General features: G+C 34.6%; 1 protein-coding gene across 3 annotated transcripts in view; it reads left to right on the top strand.

Moving 5' to 3' along the window:
* SPATA6 (spermatogenesis associated 6) overlaps positions 1 to 18,343 on the top strand; it is a 177,304-nt gene that overhangs the window by 15,708 nt on the left and 143,253 nt on the right. For all 3 annotated transcript variants that reach the window (XM_050802282.1, XM_050802273.1, XM_050802292.1), the window contains exons 2-3: positions 2,289 to 2,426; positions 3,829 to 3,877. In XM_050802282.1, the coding sequence (XP_050658239.1) occupies positions 2,289 to 2,426; positions 3,829 to 3,877 (187 nt within the window). The remainder of the gene's footprint in view (positions 1 to 2,288; positions 2,427 to 3,828; positions 3,878 to 18,343) is intronic.

Genomic DNA, 18,343 nt, shown 5'->3' with positions numbered 1-18,343 from the left:
CAAATTGGATAGAGATTCAGCAGTTTCCAGTGAGGATAATTAGAGCAGTACTGTCCAGAAAAAAATGTAAGAGCCTCAAATTTGAGCCAAGTATATAAAGTTAAATTTTCTAATAGCTACAATTAAAAAGGTTAAAGTAGTAGGCCAGGTGTGGTGGCTCACGCTTGTAATCCCAGCACTTTGGGAGGCCAAGGCAGGCATATCACAAGGTTAGGAGATCAAGACCATCCTGGCTAACACAGTGAAATCCTGTCTCCACTAAAAATACAAAAAATTAGCCAGGGGTGGTGGCGGGTGCCTGTAGTCCCAGTTACTCTGGAGGCTGAGGCAGGAGAATGGCGTGAACCCGGTAGGTGGAGCTTGCAGTGAGCCGAGATCGCACCACTGTACTCCAGCCTGGGCAACAGAGTGAGACTCTGTCTCAAAAAAAAAACAAAAAAATTGAAGAAGTAGTCAAAAGTAATAATATATTTTATTTAAATCAATGTATTCAAAATATCATTTCAACATGCAATTAATATAACAGTTATTAATGAAATATTTTACAGATTTTTGTACTGAGTCTTAAAAATCCATTTGTATTTTATACTTACAGCGCATTTTAAGTTAGACTAGCTATAGCTCTGGGCATAATTGGCTAGTGCCTACCATTTTGGACAGCGCAGATTTAGAGGGAATCTTAAGATGGTTTTAGTTTTAATGAGGCAAAGCAAGAAATGAACCTTATGGACAGAATGAGATTTGCTAAGGACCCTTATTTTAATGATCAATTGGGAATATATTAGAGCAAAAGTGGAACATAGGGTAACAGGGAGATGGTGTCAAATAGCTAGCACAGAAGATAATTAGTATATACAAAAGGATGTGAAGTTCATTTATTCAATGTAATAGTGTGGTAAGATGGCAGATGATATGGTTTTTAATCTAATAATTATGATAGTATTAATGAATGTTCTGTCAAGCACTGCTGTAAGCACTTTGAATATATTAACTTATTTAATCTTATGACTCATTTACTTTGTGACCTTAAGTTAGTAGATCACTTTAACTTTCCTGGGGCTCTGTTTGTTTCACATATAAAAAACTCAAAGCTGGACTAGATAACCTCTATGCTTTTTCTTAATATTGAAAGTCTGTATCTTTGGATACAATGATGATGATAAGAAAATTTCTGTCCTCAGGAAATTTATGATCAAGAGGTGATATGTACCCACTTAATTAAAATGCATGTACACAATAATTTGTACCATAATTACAAAATGCTACAGAAATTTAAGACCTACTTACTTGCATATAGTAAGTTCATAATAAATGTTTGAATTAGGTTGAATCGAATAATGGTGAATCAAGAGAAGTTTTGTGTAGGAGATATTCATTGATATATGTCTTGGCAGGTGGTAGGAATAAATGAGGAGGAGATGGAATGGAGTAGTAAGGAGTTACTGCTCCTTACATTATATTATATTATGTTACATTATACAGATGATGAAAGAACATGAGTCAAGAAAAAAGAACAATAAAAAATGTACTTTGAATGTGTTGTTGGGAGTGTTGGGTAACATTATATTGGACTCAAATCTTAGAGAGCCTTTAATATTCTGCTAAGGGTGTAGTTGATCACTGGCAATAGAATATGGTAGGTACTGGAGAGACTGTGCTATGTGTTATTTAATAACCACACATTTTATGCCTATATTTTCTGTCAAGCACAATGAGAATAGTTAAGTACAATTTAATATGTAAAAAGTACTTTATTGGCTAGAAACTTTCAATTTATTAGCTTTGAAACTTTGTCATATTGCTTTTGATGAAGGTATCTGTGAACTGCGATTTTGGGTGGTAGAAGTCAGATTTGTAGTTTTTATCAGTGGTTTTTTTATTCTCTACTATAATGTTTTATTTCTGCTGAGTGTTAATCTTGTGATTAAATGATACTGAGTAACTTTATGTCAGCATTCAGCATAAAGTGGGAGCCTCAGGCGGACTGTTTAAAACTATTAGTGTCTGTCCCAAGAGCTAGTACATAGAACTTCAAATGTGGCACAAGTAACCAAATGTAAAATCATAGTTTTCTCAGAGGGATGGAAGTTATAAAAGCATTTCATTTAAATCTGTAAACACTAGTCTGTCTCTGTCCCTCTCTCTCTCTCTCTCTCTCTTTTTATTTGTATTTTTTATTAGGTTAGCAGACTAATGTTTTTATGTAATATTTGGTAATAAGTTATTTTAGTAGGATAGTTCAAGGAATTTGTAAAGCAGTTACATCCATTTTATCTAATTTCTTTCAGGTAACTTGCCCAGGAGTCGTGCTTAAAGACAAAGAGGACATCTATCTTAGCATCTGTGTGTTTGGCCAATACAAAAAGACACAATGTGTCCCAGCCACTTTTCCACTGGTCTTCAATGCCAGAATGGTGTTTGAAAAGGTGAGTTCAAATATCAGATCAAGTATTAACAAACAAAAAAATCAAAGTGGTTCCAATTTTTGAATAAAAGCCCATAACAGAAATTATTACTGCTGACTGTGTGCTTTGGTTTAATTCAAAAGGATATTTGTAACTTCAGTCTGGAAGCTTGAAAATTTGCATTAAATATGCATTGAATCACTTGCCTTTTTTCGTTTGATTAGCTTATTCCTAAAATTGATTTAGTGGACTTTATGTAACATAGAATCTTGATTTCTAAATAATGATTTTCATAAAAAGAGAGCAAAGTCATTAATAGATGCGAATATATCAGCTGGACGCGGTGGCTCATGCCTGTAATCCCAGCACTTTGGGAGGCCGAGGCGGGTGGATCACCTGAGGTCAGGAATTTGAGACCAGCCTGGTCAAAATGGTGAAACCCTGTCTCTACTAAAAATACGAAAAATAGCCGTATGTGGTGGTGCATGCCTATAATCCCAGTTACTCCGGGGCCTGAGGCAGGAAAATTGCTTGAACCTGGGAGGTGGAGGTTGTAGTAAGAGGAGATTGCACCATTGCACTCCAGCCTGGGTGACAGAGTGAGACTCCATCTATAAAACAAAGAATATACAGCATTTTACTTATGACTGTTTCTTGGTACTTCCTTCTGTAAGTCTTTTTTTCCCCCTAAAACTGCTGCTTTTGGTTAATTATTACCAATTGTGTTTCTTACTTTTTAATTTCCTTCTTTCTCATCTTTCCTTTCTTCTCACCTTCCTTTCTTCCCTTATTCCTTCTTTCTTCTTTTTCTCCAGAACCTACTCTATTCCGTGGACTTTTCTAGGCACTGAGGACATATGGTAAACAAGGCAAAATCCTCCCCTCTGGGAGCTTTCATTGTAATGGGGGAAACAGACAATAACCAAATAAATATGTGAATAATTTTAGATAGTGATAAGTGCATGAAGAGGGTAATGGGCGGGTACGGGGATTTGGGGGATTGTCTATTGTAAAAGGTGGTCAGAGAAGGCAATAGCATTTAAGCTGAGCCTGAATTATGAAATTATATCACTCTTATTTGAAGGTCTAGGAGAAGAGCATTCTAAGTAGAGGAATAACAAATATAAAGACTTGTTGTTGAGAATAATCTTGATGCATTGGAGGAACACCAAGAAGGCCTAGTATGATCATGGTAACAGGAGGAAGAATACTAGCAGAGGAAGTTGGAGACAGGGGCAGCGCAAGCTGTAAAGTTTATTTGTAGAATATTTTGTAGTGATGGGAAGCAGAGAGGAACTGACAGTTCTCAATAATGTCAAAAGTTTCTGTGATTGTGAAAGGAATGATATTTTGGGAATGAGGGGAGAAAAAAATATTCATACATATCTTCCTTCCTGCCTCTCCCTATATCTTCTCACTGTAGGTGTTCCCGGAAGCAGTAGATCCTGGAGATGTGGTTACACAGCTTGAATGTAAGTTTTTTAACTTTTTAATTCCTGATTCTAAGACATTTTAGGATTTATTATCCTTATGATCTTTAATCTTGGGTTAAATAAAAGTTTAAAAGGGGTTAGTAGAACTTAAAAAATCTTGAGCTGAGACTTTTTAATACTTTTTAGAATTTCAGAATATTCCTGGAAATAATAAAAGATGTATATGCTGCAGAGAGGCTGAGAATTACTTCTTTTTTTGTGTGTTTGGTTTATGGAAAACTGAGACTTATTTAAACTTTTTATTGATTAAGACGATATGGGGTGTTTGTGATATAATGATAGAGATTCATGTTACGTGAGATTTTGCCCTGCAAACAGAAATATGTCTTCAACTTCAGTGTATTTCAAGTCAAGAGAGCGAATAAGATCAAAGTAATGATAGCTTAAAATATATGCTTTTGCACTTTACATTGTATTCATTACATTAATAAATTATTTGAAAAATATATTTTTCCAAGGCTCTACGTAACAAGTAAATTCTTGAAAGTACTCAGAATCAACTATAAAAAGATACAACTATTTGTGAGAGCAGCAATGCAAGAGTGTACACTTTTTAAGCTCTGGGTGTTAAATGAAAAGCTCTGTTAATTTATCATTGTAATTAGAAAGGGCTCTGGGATTACCAGATTGATGTAATGTATAACTGTGGCTCCAAAGGCCAGTAAAATTGAGCATAATCATTATTAACTTTCCTTTCCATTTGGCCTCCCCTGCTGGTCCCATTGCAACTCTAGCAATGTAGAAACATGTAGCCTGGAACATGCAAGAATCTGGGTATATAGGGAGGAAAAATCTGGCCCATTGTCTATCTCATGGAGCTTATAGTTTAGTGACTCTTCTCCCAATAACTCTTTATGGCCAATGTCAGTATCTTATTTATTTTGTATAGCTGTTCTAGCCCTTGGTATTATATTTTCCACTGCAGCAGACTAGCTAGGTGGCAGTTTGGTGCTAATGGATATACGAATTTTAATGTTTACTGAACATCTTGTTCAGTATCTGGGAAACTGTGTATCTTAAAAAAAAGTGAAGATAAACATTTCTCTCATTTTGAAATTCTTCTGTTAAAAAATAATGCCTTTTTTGTCCCATTTGATTTGAAATTTTGAGGTTATAAGAAGTGTACTTAGTGGTTATTATTTTTTGGAAATTTTCTTTCTTTGATTTCCCTGATTTTTTTTTCCTTGGGCTCTCTTCCCAACCACCAGTATTCTACTTTTTCGTATCCTTTTTAAATTCATCTTTCTCTGCCCTATCTTCAAATATTAATATTCCACTGGCTTTCTTCTCTGATCTCTTTTTATACTTTGTTTATGGTGTCTCCTTATATAATACTCTCCAAAGACTTGGCTTCATGTATTAGCTATCCTCTGATTACTTCCATGTTAGTCTTTATCCTTGACCTCTCTAATGTGCTTTGAGCTCTTTTGTCTTTTACTCCTCCCTTACTATACCGTTTTGCAATCTTTTTTGGTTCCTTAATTAAAAAAAAAATGGATGAGTTTATAATACCAACACTAAAAGTGGAGAGAATAGAATGTGATAAAATCCTGTGTATCTGTCACCCAGCTTCAATAATTTTTGGCATTTTGCCAATCTTATTACATGTTCACTCTGCCACCTGAAGAGCATTGCTGGAATATTTAAAAGCAAATCCTATGCATTATGTCATTTCACCATAAATACTTTGGTATGGCCTCTAATGGATAAAGGCTTTAAAAAATATAGAACTGCCATGCTGGTATCACACCTAACAAAATCAGTAATTTCTTAATAAAATCAAACAGTCATAATTCACATATCCCTAGTTATCCCCAAAGTGTCTTTTTGCAATTGATTTGTTAAAATCAGGTGTGGTTCACACACCATATATGTTGATTTCTCTCTTTTTTCCTGTAGTAGTGTCCTACACTTTTTTTTTGTTTTTAATACTATGGGTTTGTTAGAAAAACTAGGTCATTTAGAATGTCATACAGTTCGGGTTTGGCTGATTGCTTCCTTAAAATGTTGCTTAGATTGTTTATTACTTGTTTTATAAACTGATAATTAGACATAGAGGTTTGATTAGATTCTGGCTTATTTTGTTACTTTAGCAAGAAATCTTCATAGTTGGTGCTGTGTACTTAATGGCATTATGTCAAGTTGCATAAAATATCTGATTGTTTTACATTTAGTCATGCTAAGAATGATAATTTGGCTCCAGACAGCATCAGCCTGATTCCTCCATTATAAGGCGCCTCATCAGCTTTTCATGTAATAGCTGTAGTATCCCTTGAGATCTATTTTTTCCTTAAGGGTTGCACATTACTATTTTCCTAATATTGTCATTCTTTTGTATTTATTAACTAGAATTTTTCTATAAGAGAAATTTTCCTAATCAGCAATTTTGTTACTTTGAAATATAGTTCCTAGAGGAAAGGCAGGGCAAATCCTTCATTCCCTGCTTCCCTTACTTTATTTAACAGCTTTAGTGAGGTATAATTTATATGTCATAAAATTCACCCATTGTAACTATAGTTAAAATGATTTCTAGAAGATTTATACAATTGTGTATCATCATCATTTTCCAATTTAGAATGTCTCTACCACCCCAAAAAGTTCCTGATGCCTATTTGCAGTCAGTCCCTATGCCCACCTCCCAGTCCCCAGAAACCAATGTATTTTCTGTCTCTCTATATTTGCCTTTTCTAAAAATTTCATCTGAAGAGTTATATAATATATAGTCTTTTTTCTCTGGTTTCTTTTCATTTAGAGTAATGTTTATCAGAATCATTCATGTTGTTCTACATCCAAGTAGTTCATTCCTTTTTATTGCTGAATAGTATTCTGTTGTATGGAATGTTTCCCTTCCACATTGACTATTTGATGGACATTTGGACTGTTTTCAGTTTTGGGCAATTATGAATCATGTTGGTATGAATATGTGGATATGTGCTGGGTTGTGTGCTAAGTATATGTTTAGAATTTTAGGAAACTGTCAACCTGTTTTCCAAATTACTGTACCATTCTACATTCCCGCCAACAATGTATGAATGTTTCAATTTCTCAACATCATCCTCAAGATTTGATATTGTCAGTCTTTTGGATGGTGTGTAACAGTAGCTTATTGTATTTTTCATTTGCAATTTAATAGTGACTAATGATTTTGAACATATTTACATGAGCTTATTAGCTATTCATTTTTTCTTGTAAAATTCTTATTCAAATCTTTTGCCCAGTTTTGCAATGGGTTGTCTTTGTATTGAATTGTAAGTTTTTAAAAAAATAAAAATTCTAAATATAAATCCTTTATCAGATATATGATTTGTAAATACTTTTCCCAGTCTGCGGTTTGTCTTTTTATTCTCTCAATGGTGTCTTTTGAGAACCGAAAGTTATTTAGTCTAATTTATCAATTTTTAAAATGGTTTTGCTGTCATGTCTATGAAATATTTGCCTAACCCAAGGTCACAAACATTTTCTCCTGTCTTTTCTTCTAGACATTTTATATTTTTATCTCTTGCCTTTAGGCCTATCATATAGTTTGAGTTACATTTTATGTATGGTGTGAGGTAAGGGTGTAGTTTTTTTGTTTGTTTTTGATGGATGGCTATCCAGTTGTCTCAGCATCATTTGTTGATACGACAGTCCTTTTCCTCATTTAATCATCTTTGCACCTTTGTTGAAAACCAATTGACTGTAAATGTGGGGGTTTACTTCTGGACTGTCTAGCCTGTTCCACTCATCTGTATGTCTATCCTTATGTCAGTACCACTGTCTTTAACTTTATGGTAAGTTTTGAAGTTATATTGTGTAAGTTCTTCAACTTTGTTTTGACTATTTCTGGGTCCTCTGCATATCATATAAATTTGAGTCAGCTTGTCAGTTTCAACATAAAAGCTGGCTTGGAACTACGTAAGAAGAATGTTGAATAGGAACAGTGTTGACAGAAATAGTGTTGAATTTAGAGATGAATTTAGGGGAGAACTGCTTTCTTAAACCTATTAAATCTCTGATCTATGAACCTGGTATGTCTTCATTTTTTTTTTTTTTTTGATCTTTAATTTCTCTCAACAATGTTTTAGAGTTTTTAGTATACAGTATGCATTTCTTTTGTTGGATTTATTTCCAAGTATTTTATTATTTTTGATGCTATTATGAATAGAATTGTTTCATTAATTTTATTTTTAAATTCTTGTATGCTGTATTTTAGAAATAAAATAGATTTTGTATATCTTGAACTCTGCACCTGCTAAACATTTTTTAGTTCAGGTAGGTTTTTTATTGTTGTTCTTGTAGATTAATTTTTATATTCAGAATTATATGATCTGAGAATAATGGCAGTTTTACTTTTTTCTTTCCAATCTGTGTACCTTTACTTTCTTTTCTCCTCTTCTTCCTCTTCCTCTCCCTCTTCTTCTTCGTCTTCCTCCTCCCTCTCTTGTTCCCTCTCTTCCTCCTCCTGCTCTTCTTCTTCCTCCACTGGCTTGGACCTTCAGTACAGTGTTGACTAGAAGTGGTAAACATAGACATTCTTGCCTTGTTTCTGATGTTAGGGGAAAAATACTCAATCTTCCATAAAATGTGAGGTTGGCTGTGGTTTTTCTTGTAAGAGAGATACCCTTTATCAGAAGATTCTCTATGATTTATATAAGATGAAGAGATCTAATCTGGGCTGTTTGAGAGGTTTTATCATGAGTGGGTATTGGATTTTGTCAAGTACATTCTTCCATGTCAAGGTAATCATGTGATTTTTCCCTTCATTCTGTTAATGTGGTTTATTACATTAATTGATTTTCCAGTGTTAAACAGACATGTCATTTCTGGGATAAATTGTACTTGGTCATAGTATATAGTCCTTTTATATTTTCCCAGAATCGGTTTTATTTTCCCAGAATCAGCATATTAGCAAACTAATAAAATATAAATTCTTGTATATTTTCCCAGAATCAGAATATTAGTTTGCTAATATTTTGTTAATTATTTTTTTGTGTCTCTTTATGAGGACTATTGGTCTGTAGTTTTATAATTTCATTTTATTGCTTTGTTATCCAGGTAATACTGGCCTCATATAATAGATTGAGAAATGTTCCCTCTTTCTCTGTTACCTGGAAGAGTTCGTTTAGAATTGGAATTATTTTATCTTTAAATATTTGTTTCAATTTATCAGCAAAGCCATTTGGGCCTGGGCTTTTCTTTGTGGGAAGGTTTTAAATTACTGTATCAAATTTCTGTTATATGTTTCTTTCTTTTTGAGTTAGCTCTGACATTTGTGTCTTCTAGGTATTTGTCTTTCATCTAAGATGTCTACCTTGTTTGCATAAGGTTGTTCATCTTTTCCCCTTAGGATCCTTCTAATTTCTGCGAGATTAGTAGCAATGTTCTCTTTTTCATTCTTGATTTTGGCAATTTGTGTTTTCTGTCTTTTTTCTTGGATGGTTAGCCTAAAAGTTTATCAGTTTGATATTTTTGAAGAAACAATTTCTTTATTTCAATGATTTTTGTCTATTCTTTTTTTCTGTTCTATTTCATTGATTTTCATTTTGATCTTTGTATTTCTTCCTTCTACAGGTTGAGTGTCTCTTATCCAAAATGCCTGGGACTAGAAATGTTTGGTCCTTGTAGAAGGATTTTGGATTATTCACATATATTCATAATGTGATATCTTGTGGATGAGACCTAAATGTAAACATGAAATTTATTTATGTTTCAAATATACCTTGTACAAAGAGTGTGAGGGTAATTTTATACAATATTTTAAATAATTTGTGCATGAAACAAATTTTGTGTATATTGAGCCATCAGAAAGCAAACGTGTCACTATCTCAGCCACCTGTGTGGACAGTCTGTGATTATTTGACATCACCATCATTTCTGACTCTGAATTTATATGGAGTGAGGCATTGTAGGGAACTTGCCATTGGCATGTTCAGCCTACACACATGCCATTTTATTACCTTTTGTAGGTGTGCTTGTGTGGTGGAATATGGGTGTGCTCAGAAAAGATTGCTGCTGATGCGGATGGAGAACGTCTTTTTTTCCCGTGGGGACCCTGAATAAACTTGTTGCGTGCCTACATTTTGACTGTGACCCATCATGTGATGATACATGTGGAATTTTCCACTTGTGGCATAATGTCAGCATTCAAAAAGTTTTGGATTTTGGGACATTTCAGATTTCATGTTTTTGGATTAGGGATATTCAACCTGTACCTACTTTGCCTATGATTTACTCATCCTTTTTCAGCTTATCCTTTTTTTTTGAGACAGGATCTTGCTCTGTCACCCAGGCTGGAGTACAGTAGCATGAACATGGCTGACTGCAGCCTCTACATCCTAGGTTCAAGTGATTTTTCCACCTTAGCCTCCCAAGTAGCTGGGACCACAGGCATATGCCACCATGCCCAGCTAATTTTTTTATTTTTTGTAGAGATGGGGTTTTGCCATTTTGCTCAGGCTGGCAGCTTCTTGAGGTGGAAGCATAGATGATTGATTACAGATATTTTTTTCCTTTCTAATATAAACTTTTTATTAGCAATAATCATGCCTTGGATAAATCTCATTGGCTACGATACTACCAATGTGCAAAACTTAATACAAGCTTTTAAAAGTGTAAATTTCCATCTTCCCCCTGACTTTGCCCTATTTCATAAATTTTGATGTTATTTTTGTTTCCATTAATTTTAAGATATTGTCCAATTTTTTTTTGGTTTGATATCTTCTTTGACCGTGGGTTCTTTTGAAATATCTTATTTCCAAATATTTGGGGATTTCCTATATTTCTTTCTAAAGTTGATTCTAATTTAATTCTGTTGTCGTGAGAGAACATAATTTGTAAGATTTTAACTTTTTTATATTTATTGAGGCTTGTTTATGGCCTATCCTATGGTCTTGAGAGTGTTCCAAGTGCACTTGAAAAGATTGTGTACAGTTGACCTTTGAACAAGATGGGAGTTAGGGGTGCTGTCTCCCCCATGTAATCGAAAATTCATGTATAACGTTTTTTTGTTTTGAGATGGAGTCTTACCCTGTCGCCAAGCCTGGAGTGCAGTGGTGTGATGTCAACTCACTGCACGCTCCATCTTGCAGGTTCAAGTGATTCTCCTACCTCGGCCTCCTGAGTAGCTGGGACTACAGATGCGTGACACCATGTTCGGCTAATTTTTGTATTTTCGGTACATGTGGGGTTTCGCCGTGTTGCCCAGTCTCGCCTGGAACTCCTGACCTCAGGTGATCCACCTGCCTTGGCCTCCCAGAGTGCTGGGATTATAGGCATGAGCCACCGTGCCTAGCCACGTATAACTTTTGACTCCCCTGAAAACTTAACTAGTAATAACCTATTCTTGACTAGAAGCGTTACCAATAACATAAGCAGTCAATTAACACATATTTTGTTTGTTATATATATTATATACTATATTCTTATAATAAAGTAAGCTAGAGAAAAGCAAATGTTAAGAAAACCATGAAAAAAGAAAATATATTTACTATTTTTTAAGTAGAAGTTCATCATAAAAGTCTATCATCATCTTCATGTTGAGCAGGCTGAGGAGGAAGAGAAAGAGAAGAGGTTGGTCTTGCTGTCTCAATGGTAGCAGAGGCAGAAGAAAATTCGTGTATAAATGGACCTATGCAGTTAAGGTCAACTGTATTTTGTTGTCATTGATTGATTATTCTGTATCAATCTATTTCTGTCATTTAAGTTGGTAATGTTAAGTCTTGTGCATTCTGATTGTATTCTTTTGGGAGAGTTGGTTGTTTTACTAATTACTAAGAGAAAGGTATTTAAATGTCTAATTATAATTATTGAATTATATCTTCTTTCATTTATATCAGGTTTTGCTTCATATAATCTGCTGGTTATCAATTTATTGCACCTAACCAAATTCAGTCTTCTTTCCTGTTCTGTGGAAATTGACTTAAACCCTTAAATTTTTTTTTTTTCTCTACCTGTTACTGAAGCTTTGTATATTAGAGGACCCTGAAGAAATACTGCAGGGGAACAGATTTTGCTTCCAGGTACCAATGTATTCACTTGACTTTTTCCAGCACCAGGCTTCTGAAGGCCATGTAGCTTCTCAAGTGGCCAGGTATTGCAATACAGGGTGGTCTGCAGTGTTTTCGCCCAGTTGGCCTCTCTTTGGATGGTTCTACAGTGAAGCTTCTGGTGAAATATTTCCCTGTAAATAGCCTCCCTGGTATCCTAGAGGGAGAATTTCTGGCAAGTTCCACAGGGCAGATTTTCAATATGTACCACTGGCACAGCACTAGAGTGACTTCTCTTTCAGTGAGCCCAGACTGTACCCTCTCCAACAAGGTCTGATCTCGACACTGGGCAAGAGGGCTTATGTAGTTTTTTTGTTGGTACTCTGAGCCCTAGGGGTAATGGCTGCTTCTCTACCTGCTATTCCTATATTATTTTAAATTCTTTTTACATCTTCCTAGACAGTCTCTTACTCCTTGAATACCCTGTTATAATTAACTGTTCTTTATATTAAACTTTTCCTGTGTGGCTTCTCTTTCCTAATTGGACCTAGTGTGATGTATTTATTTTGAGGCTCTGCCTTAATTGCTTATACATTTATAATTGTTATATTTTCTTGAATCTTAATCTCATGTATGGCAGCAAAATTTAGAGCAGCAAAATTGCAGTGGTCTCAGGCCTCATATCTTCCCCACCATATCCTTAAGAATAAGTAAGAGGTCTGTGTTCCATACTTTTCATCAAGCTTTGAGGTTTATTCTAATCAGAGTAGAAAGGGGGATGTAGTATGCTGTTGACGTAGCCTATATACACATGTTCTGCCTTTTGTTCAGGTGGTACAAGTGTTAGCTTTTTAAAAACTACGTAGATCTGTAATGGAAGGGGAAAGGAGAGGAATAGATGCCCCGGCAGCACCTCATAGATGTTCCTACAATGTGTCTCCATAGTACTGAGCCTTTAAATTTAAACACAGAATGATAGCAGAAATGACAGAAATAACCCATTTAAATAAAATATAAAGTCAAGCCCAAATAACTTAATCAGTTTGGCTGTATGTCAGTGGAAGCATAGAGAAGAATTTCAAGTAAGGAAAATTATTGAACCAATGTGGAATCTTCTGGAATTTTCACCTACCTATTCTAGTACTGGAATTGAGTCATATATACATTTCCTGTTGTCTAAAATACAAAACTAGTATGTGCTTATCTGTCTGCCTAAAATCAAAAATTTATTAATTAAAAATGTGTTATTAAAAAACAAATTGAACATGCTCCAGATTCTCAAGGGGACCCTAGCACCCCTTTAACTGGATAGTCTATAAATGGTCAGATCCTTGAGTAACCTCAGATCAAATGATTCTGACAGTCCTTGTGTGTCTGGAGTTGGTTCCTTCCGGTGGGTTCTTGGTTTTGCTGACTTCAAGAATGAAGCTGCGGACCTCTGTGGTGAATGTTACAGCTCTTACAGGTGTCACAGACCCAAAGAGTGAGCAGCAGTAAGATTTATTATGAAGAATGAAAGAACAAAGCTTCCACAGCGTGGAAGGGGACCTGAGCAGGTCACCGCTGCTGGCTGGGGTGGCCAGCTTTTATTTCCTTATTCGTCCCTGCCCACGTCCTTCTCTGATTGGTCCATTTTACAGAGTACTGATTGGTCCGTTTTACAGAGTGCTGATTGGTGCGTTTATAAACCTTTAGCTAGACACACAGTGCTGATTGGTGCATTTACAATCCTTTAGCTAGACCCAGAGCGCTGATTGGTGGATTTTTACAGAGTGCTGATTGGTGCATTTACAGTCCTTCAGCTGGACCCAGAGCCTGATTGGTATGTTTTTACAGAGTGCTGATTGATACATTCACAATCCTTCAGCTAGACACAGAGTGCTGATTGTTGCGTTTTTACACATTGCTGATTGGGGCATTTACAATCTTTTAAAGCTAGACACAGAGCACTGATGGGTGCATTTTTACAGAGTGCTAATTGGTGCATTTACAATCCTTTAGCTAGACAGAGTGCTGATTGATGTGTCTTTACAGAGTGCTTGTGGGTGCATTTACAATCCTTTACCTAGACACAGAGCGCTGATTGGTGCGTTTGTACAGAGTGCTGATTGGTGCATTCACAATCTTTTAGACACAAAAGTTCTCCAAGTCCCCAGTTGACCCAGGAAGTCCAGCTGGCTTCACCTCTCAGTTGAACATACTAATTACTTAAAATGTTCCTTGTTTATTATTATTGGTGATGTATTATTAGCGTCAGTACTATTAGTATTATTATAGAACTTTCCAATTCTGTTTCATACCCTGTAAGCTCCTATAAGGAATCTCCAGGGACCCAGAATCACCTCAGACTCTAGGGAGATATATATTGATTGTATGTATTATAATTTAATAAATTATATTAGTTATATAGTTATATTACATAAATTAATACAATTATATTAAATGCCAATGATATTAAAAGCCATAATAGGGCAATTTTACATTCATAGAGAAGGTTTCCTCTTCAGGGAAATGGTTTTAATTCTGGAATCTACCAGAACAAAATAAGTTATGCCTAATGTATACCCTGGGAACCACTTTTAGGCAAGAAAGAGAATGAAAAAGTTTTCTATTTCATAGATTTTTCTATTGAAACTGGATTTTCATCTTCTTTCACTGAAGGTTTGCAGATTTTCATCTACAGACACACACACACACACACACACTCGTAAGTGCACACAGATGTTCTCTCACTATATTGCTACAAATGTACTGCCTGAAAAGCTCTTCCTCCAAATGTGTATATGGCTTGCTCTCTCACTTACTTCCAGTCACTCCTCAGATTTATCATAATCAGAGAGGCCTTCTCTTAACAACATATATAGAACAGCACCCGTCTTTGGTCAGTGTCTCAATTCTATTCTATTATCTTTAGATCTGTATCTTGTACACCAATATGTTTTGAGAGTAAAGGGATAGGCTAATAATATTTTTGCCAAAGCAAAAGGTGTAAAAAGTACCACTCAGGGCAAGAGGAATGAATGGTTCTCCTGTTTCTCTTTCTAGCACTGACATATTTGACATATTATTTATTTTTGAATTTTTTATCTCACTAGAATAACAGTTTTATAAGAGTAGAGATTTTTCCTGTTTTTTTTTTTTTTTTTTTTTTTTTTTTCTTTCTTTCTTTCTTTCACTGCTGTATCTCTAGTGCATAGTACCTGGCACCTACTAGGTGTTTGATATCCAGAGAGTTAAGCAAAGTATCATAAATGCATCATATAACTGTCTCTCGTTACCATTTTTATGACTGTTGGAACTGTCCTATTTAGAGACACCTGTTTGTAGTGTTACAATCTTGTGATTAGGAAATGTAAATTGTATTTGAAAATGTATAATAGAATAGCTGTTTCAGTCTCCTTTTTCCACCCTTTGGATAAAGAGAAGATATGATCTTTATTTATATTGCAGTGTGTTACTAGGTGTTTCTGTTTATTTCTCTTGCCTACAGGGAGCTAAAGTAGCAGTTTTATTAGAGCTCCTCCTTCTCAGCTTCTAGGAATTAGTTCTTACCTGATATTTGGACTATCAGGTAAAGTGTTTTTTGAAACCCTTTTAAAATGCTTTCAGGTGAAGGTGTGAGGCTAAGAATAAATTCCTCAAAGTCTGTGCATGAGAATATTTCTGACTCAGTCCTCAGGAGAGCTTGTAGGACTAAGGATTTATATAACAAATATATTCAAACTAATTTATCTTTATAGTTTGGGCAGGTAAATAGGTATTTAGAAGAAACTATTATAGCAGCTATTTGTGCTAGTACATCGGTTTAACAGTAGTCTGGCACGTAAGGTATTTCCTATAGCCTTTTGATGTACTATTTTGCTGTAATATTTCTGGAGTATCGTAGTACATTTAATTCATAACTCACAGTAAAAGTACATGGGAAAATGAGAAGTTTTACAGAAGAAGGAGGAAAATTATTTTTAGCTATAAGATAATAGACAGTTACAAAATAAGATTAATTGTATTGTATGTTCCAGTAGATGTAGTTTACATTAACTTAATATTTGTGTTCCAGCAGAATTAGTTCTCCGTAAAGCTTTTCTTTATATAATTTAGTCTTTCTCCTTGAAGTAATTTTTATTACAGTAAAATATACATAATGAAATTTCCTATCTTAATCATTTTAAGTGTACAGTTTAGTGGTATTAAATACATTTATAATGTTGTGAGCCCATAATGCACCATGCAGCTCCATAACTCTTTTCGACTTGTAAAACTGAAACTATACCCATTAAACAATAATTCCCATTTTCGCCTCCTGCAGTCTCTGGCAACCACCATTCTGTTTCCTATCTCTATGATTTTGAGTACTCTGAGTATCTCAGATAAGCACAATCATGTTGTATTTATGGTTTTTTTTTTTTTAACTGGCTTATTTTATGTAACGTAATGTTTTCTAGGTTCATCCATGTTGTAACGTGTTAGAATTTCCTTCCTTTTTAAGGATGAATGATAATCCATTGTACGCATACATCACATTTAGCCTATCACTTTATGCGTTGATGGACACTTTGGTTGCTTCAGTGTTTTAGTTATTGTGACTAATGCTGCTACGAAATGGGAGTACAAATATCTGTTTGCAATCCTACTTTCCATGCTTTTGAGTATATATTCAGATGTGGAATTGCTGGCTCATATGGTAATTCAACCTTTAATTTTTTTCAGAAATTGCCATACTGTTTTCCATTGTAGCTGTATCATTTTACATTTTCATCAACTGCACAAGGATTCCAATTTCTCCACATCCTCACCAACACTTGTTTTCTGTTGTTTTGATAGCCCGTTCAATGAGTGTGAGATGGTATCTCATTTTAGTTGTAATTTGCATTTTCTTAATTATTACTGAACTTGAACATCTTGTGCTTATTAGCCATTTATGTATCCTCTTTGGAGAAATGTCCATTTAAATATTTTACTCGTTTTTGAATTTTTGTTGTTGTTGTTGTTTTAGGAATTTTCTGTATATTCTAGATTGTAATTTTTTTATCAGACATATTATTTGCAAATGTTATCTCCCATTGTTTGGATTGCCTTTTTATGCATTGATACTGCCTTTTTATGCACAAAATTTTAAAGTTTTCATGGAGTCCTATTTGTGTATTTTTAAAATTGCTTTTGCCTTAGTTGTGTTATCCAAGAAATCATTGCTAAATCCAATGTCCTGAAGCCTTTGTTCTATATATTTTTAGGAGTTTTATGCTTTTCTAGGTCCTTGAGTTATAAAGTTAGTTTGTTGATTTGAGATCTTATTTATTTATTCATATATTTATTTATTTATTTTTGAGACAAGGTCTGGCTCTGTTGCCTAGGCTGGAGTGCAGTGGTGTGTTCTCAACTCAATGCAGCCTATGCCTCCCAGGCTCAAGCCATTCTCCCACCTCAGGCTCCCAAGTAGCTGGGACTACAGGCATATGCCACCATGCCCAGCTAATTTTTGTATTTTTTGTAAAGACAGGGTTTCACTATGTTGCCCAGGCTGTCACGAGCTCGTGAACTCAAGCAATCTACCCACCTTGGCCTCCCAAAGTGCTGGGATTACATGCATGAGTCGCTTACACCCTGCCCTTTCTTATTTTTTAATGTAAGCATTGATAGCTATAGATCTTTTAGGACTGCTTTCCCTGTATCCCATAAGTTTTGGTATTGTATTTTCATTTTTATTTAACTCTAATAAATAAATTTTTATTTATTTTCTAATTTCCCTCATGATTTCTTCTTTAATCCATTGATTATTTAAGAGTGTGTTGTTTTATTTCCATAAATTGGTGGATTTTCCAAGTTTACTTCTGTTGTTGAGTTCTATCCTTATCCCATTGCGATTAGAGAATATACTTTGTATATCTATAGTTCTAAATCTATTAAAATTTAATTTGTGGTCTACCATATGGTCTGTCCTAGAAAATGCCCCATATATACTTGAGAAAAATATGTATGTTGTTGTGGTTGGGTAGGGTGTTTGGTAAATGTATGTCTGTTAGAGCTATTTGGTTTGTTTATTTATTTATTTATTTATTTATTTATTTATTTTAGGTCCTCTGTTTTCTTTCTTAACTTCTGTGTGGTTGTTTTATCCATTATTTAGAGTGGTTATTGATGTCTCTTACTATTATTGTAGAACCATTTGTTTCTCTCTTCAATTCTGTCAGTTTTTGTTTCATATATTTTTATGATCTGTTTATAGATGTATAAATGTTTACAATTCTTAAATCTTTTTGCCACATTGAACCTTTTATTAATATGTAATTTAATCTTTTTGCCACATTGAACCTTTTATTAATATGTAATGCTCTTTTTCGCTTGTAATCATTTTTGATTTTAAGTCTATTTTGTCTGATATTAATATAACCACTCCTGCTCTCTTTTAGTTACTTTTTGCATGGAATATCTTTTCCCATCCTTTCACTTTTAAGATATGTGCATCTTTAGACCTAAAGTGAGT

Source organism: Macaca thibetana, chromosome 1 (genome assembly GCF_024542745.1).
Source record: "Macaca thibetana thibetana isolate TM-01 chromosome 1, ASM2454274v1, whole genome shotgun sequence".
NCBI lineage: Eukaryota > Metazoa > Chordata > Mammalia > Primates > Cercopithecidae > Macaca > Macaca thibetana.
Note: the sequence above shows the minus strand (reverse complement) of the source record. Positions and strands in the feature narration are given on the sequence as shown.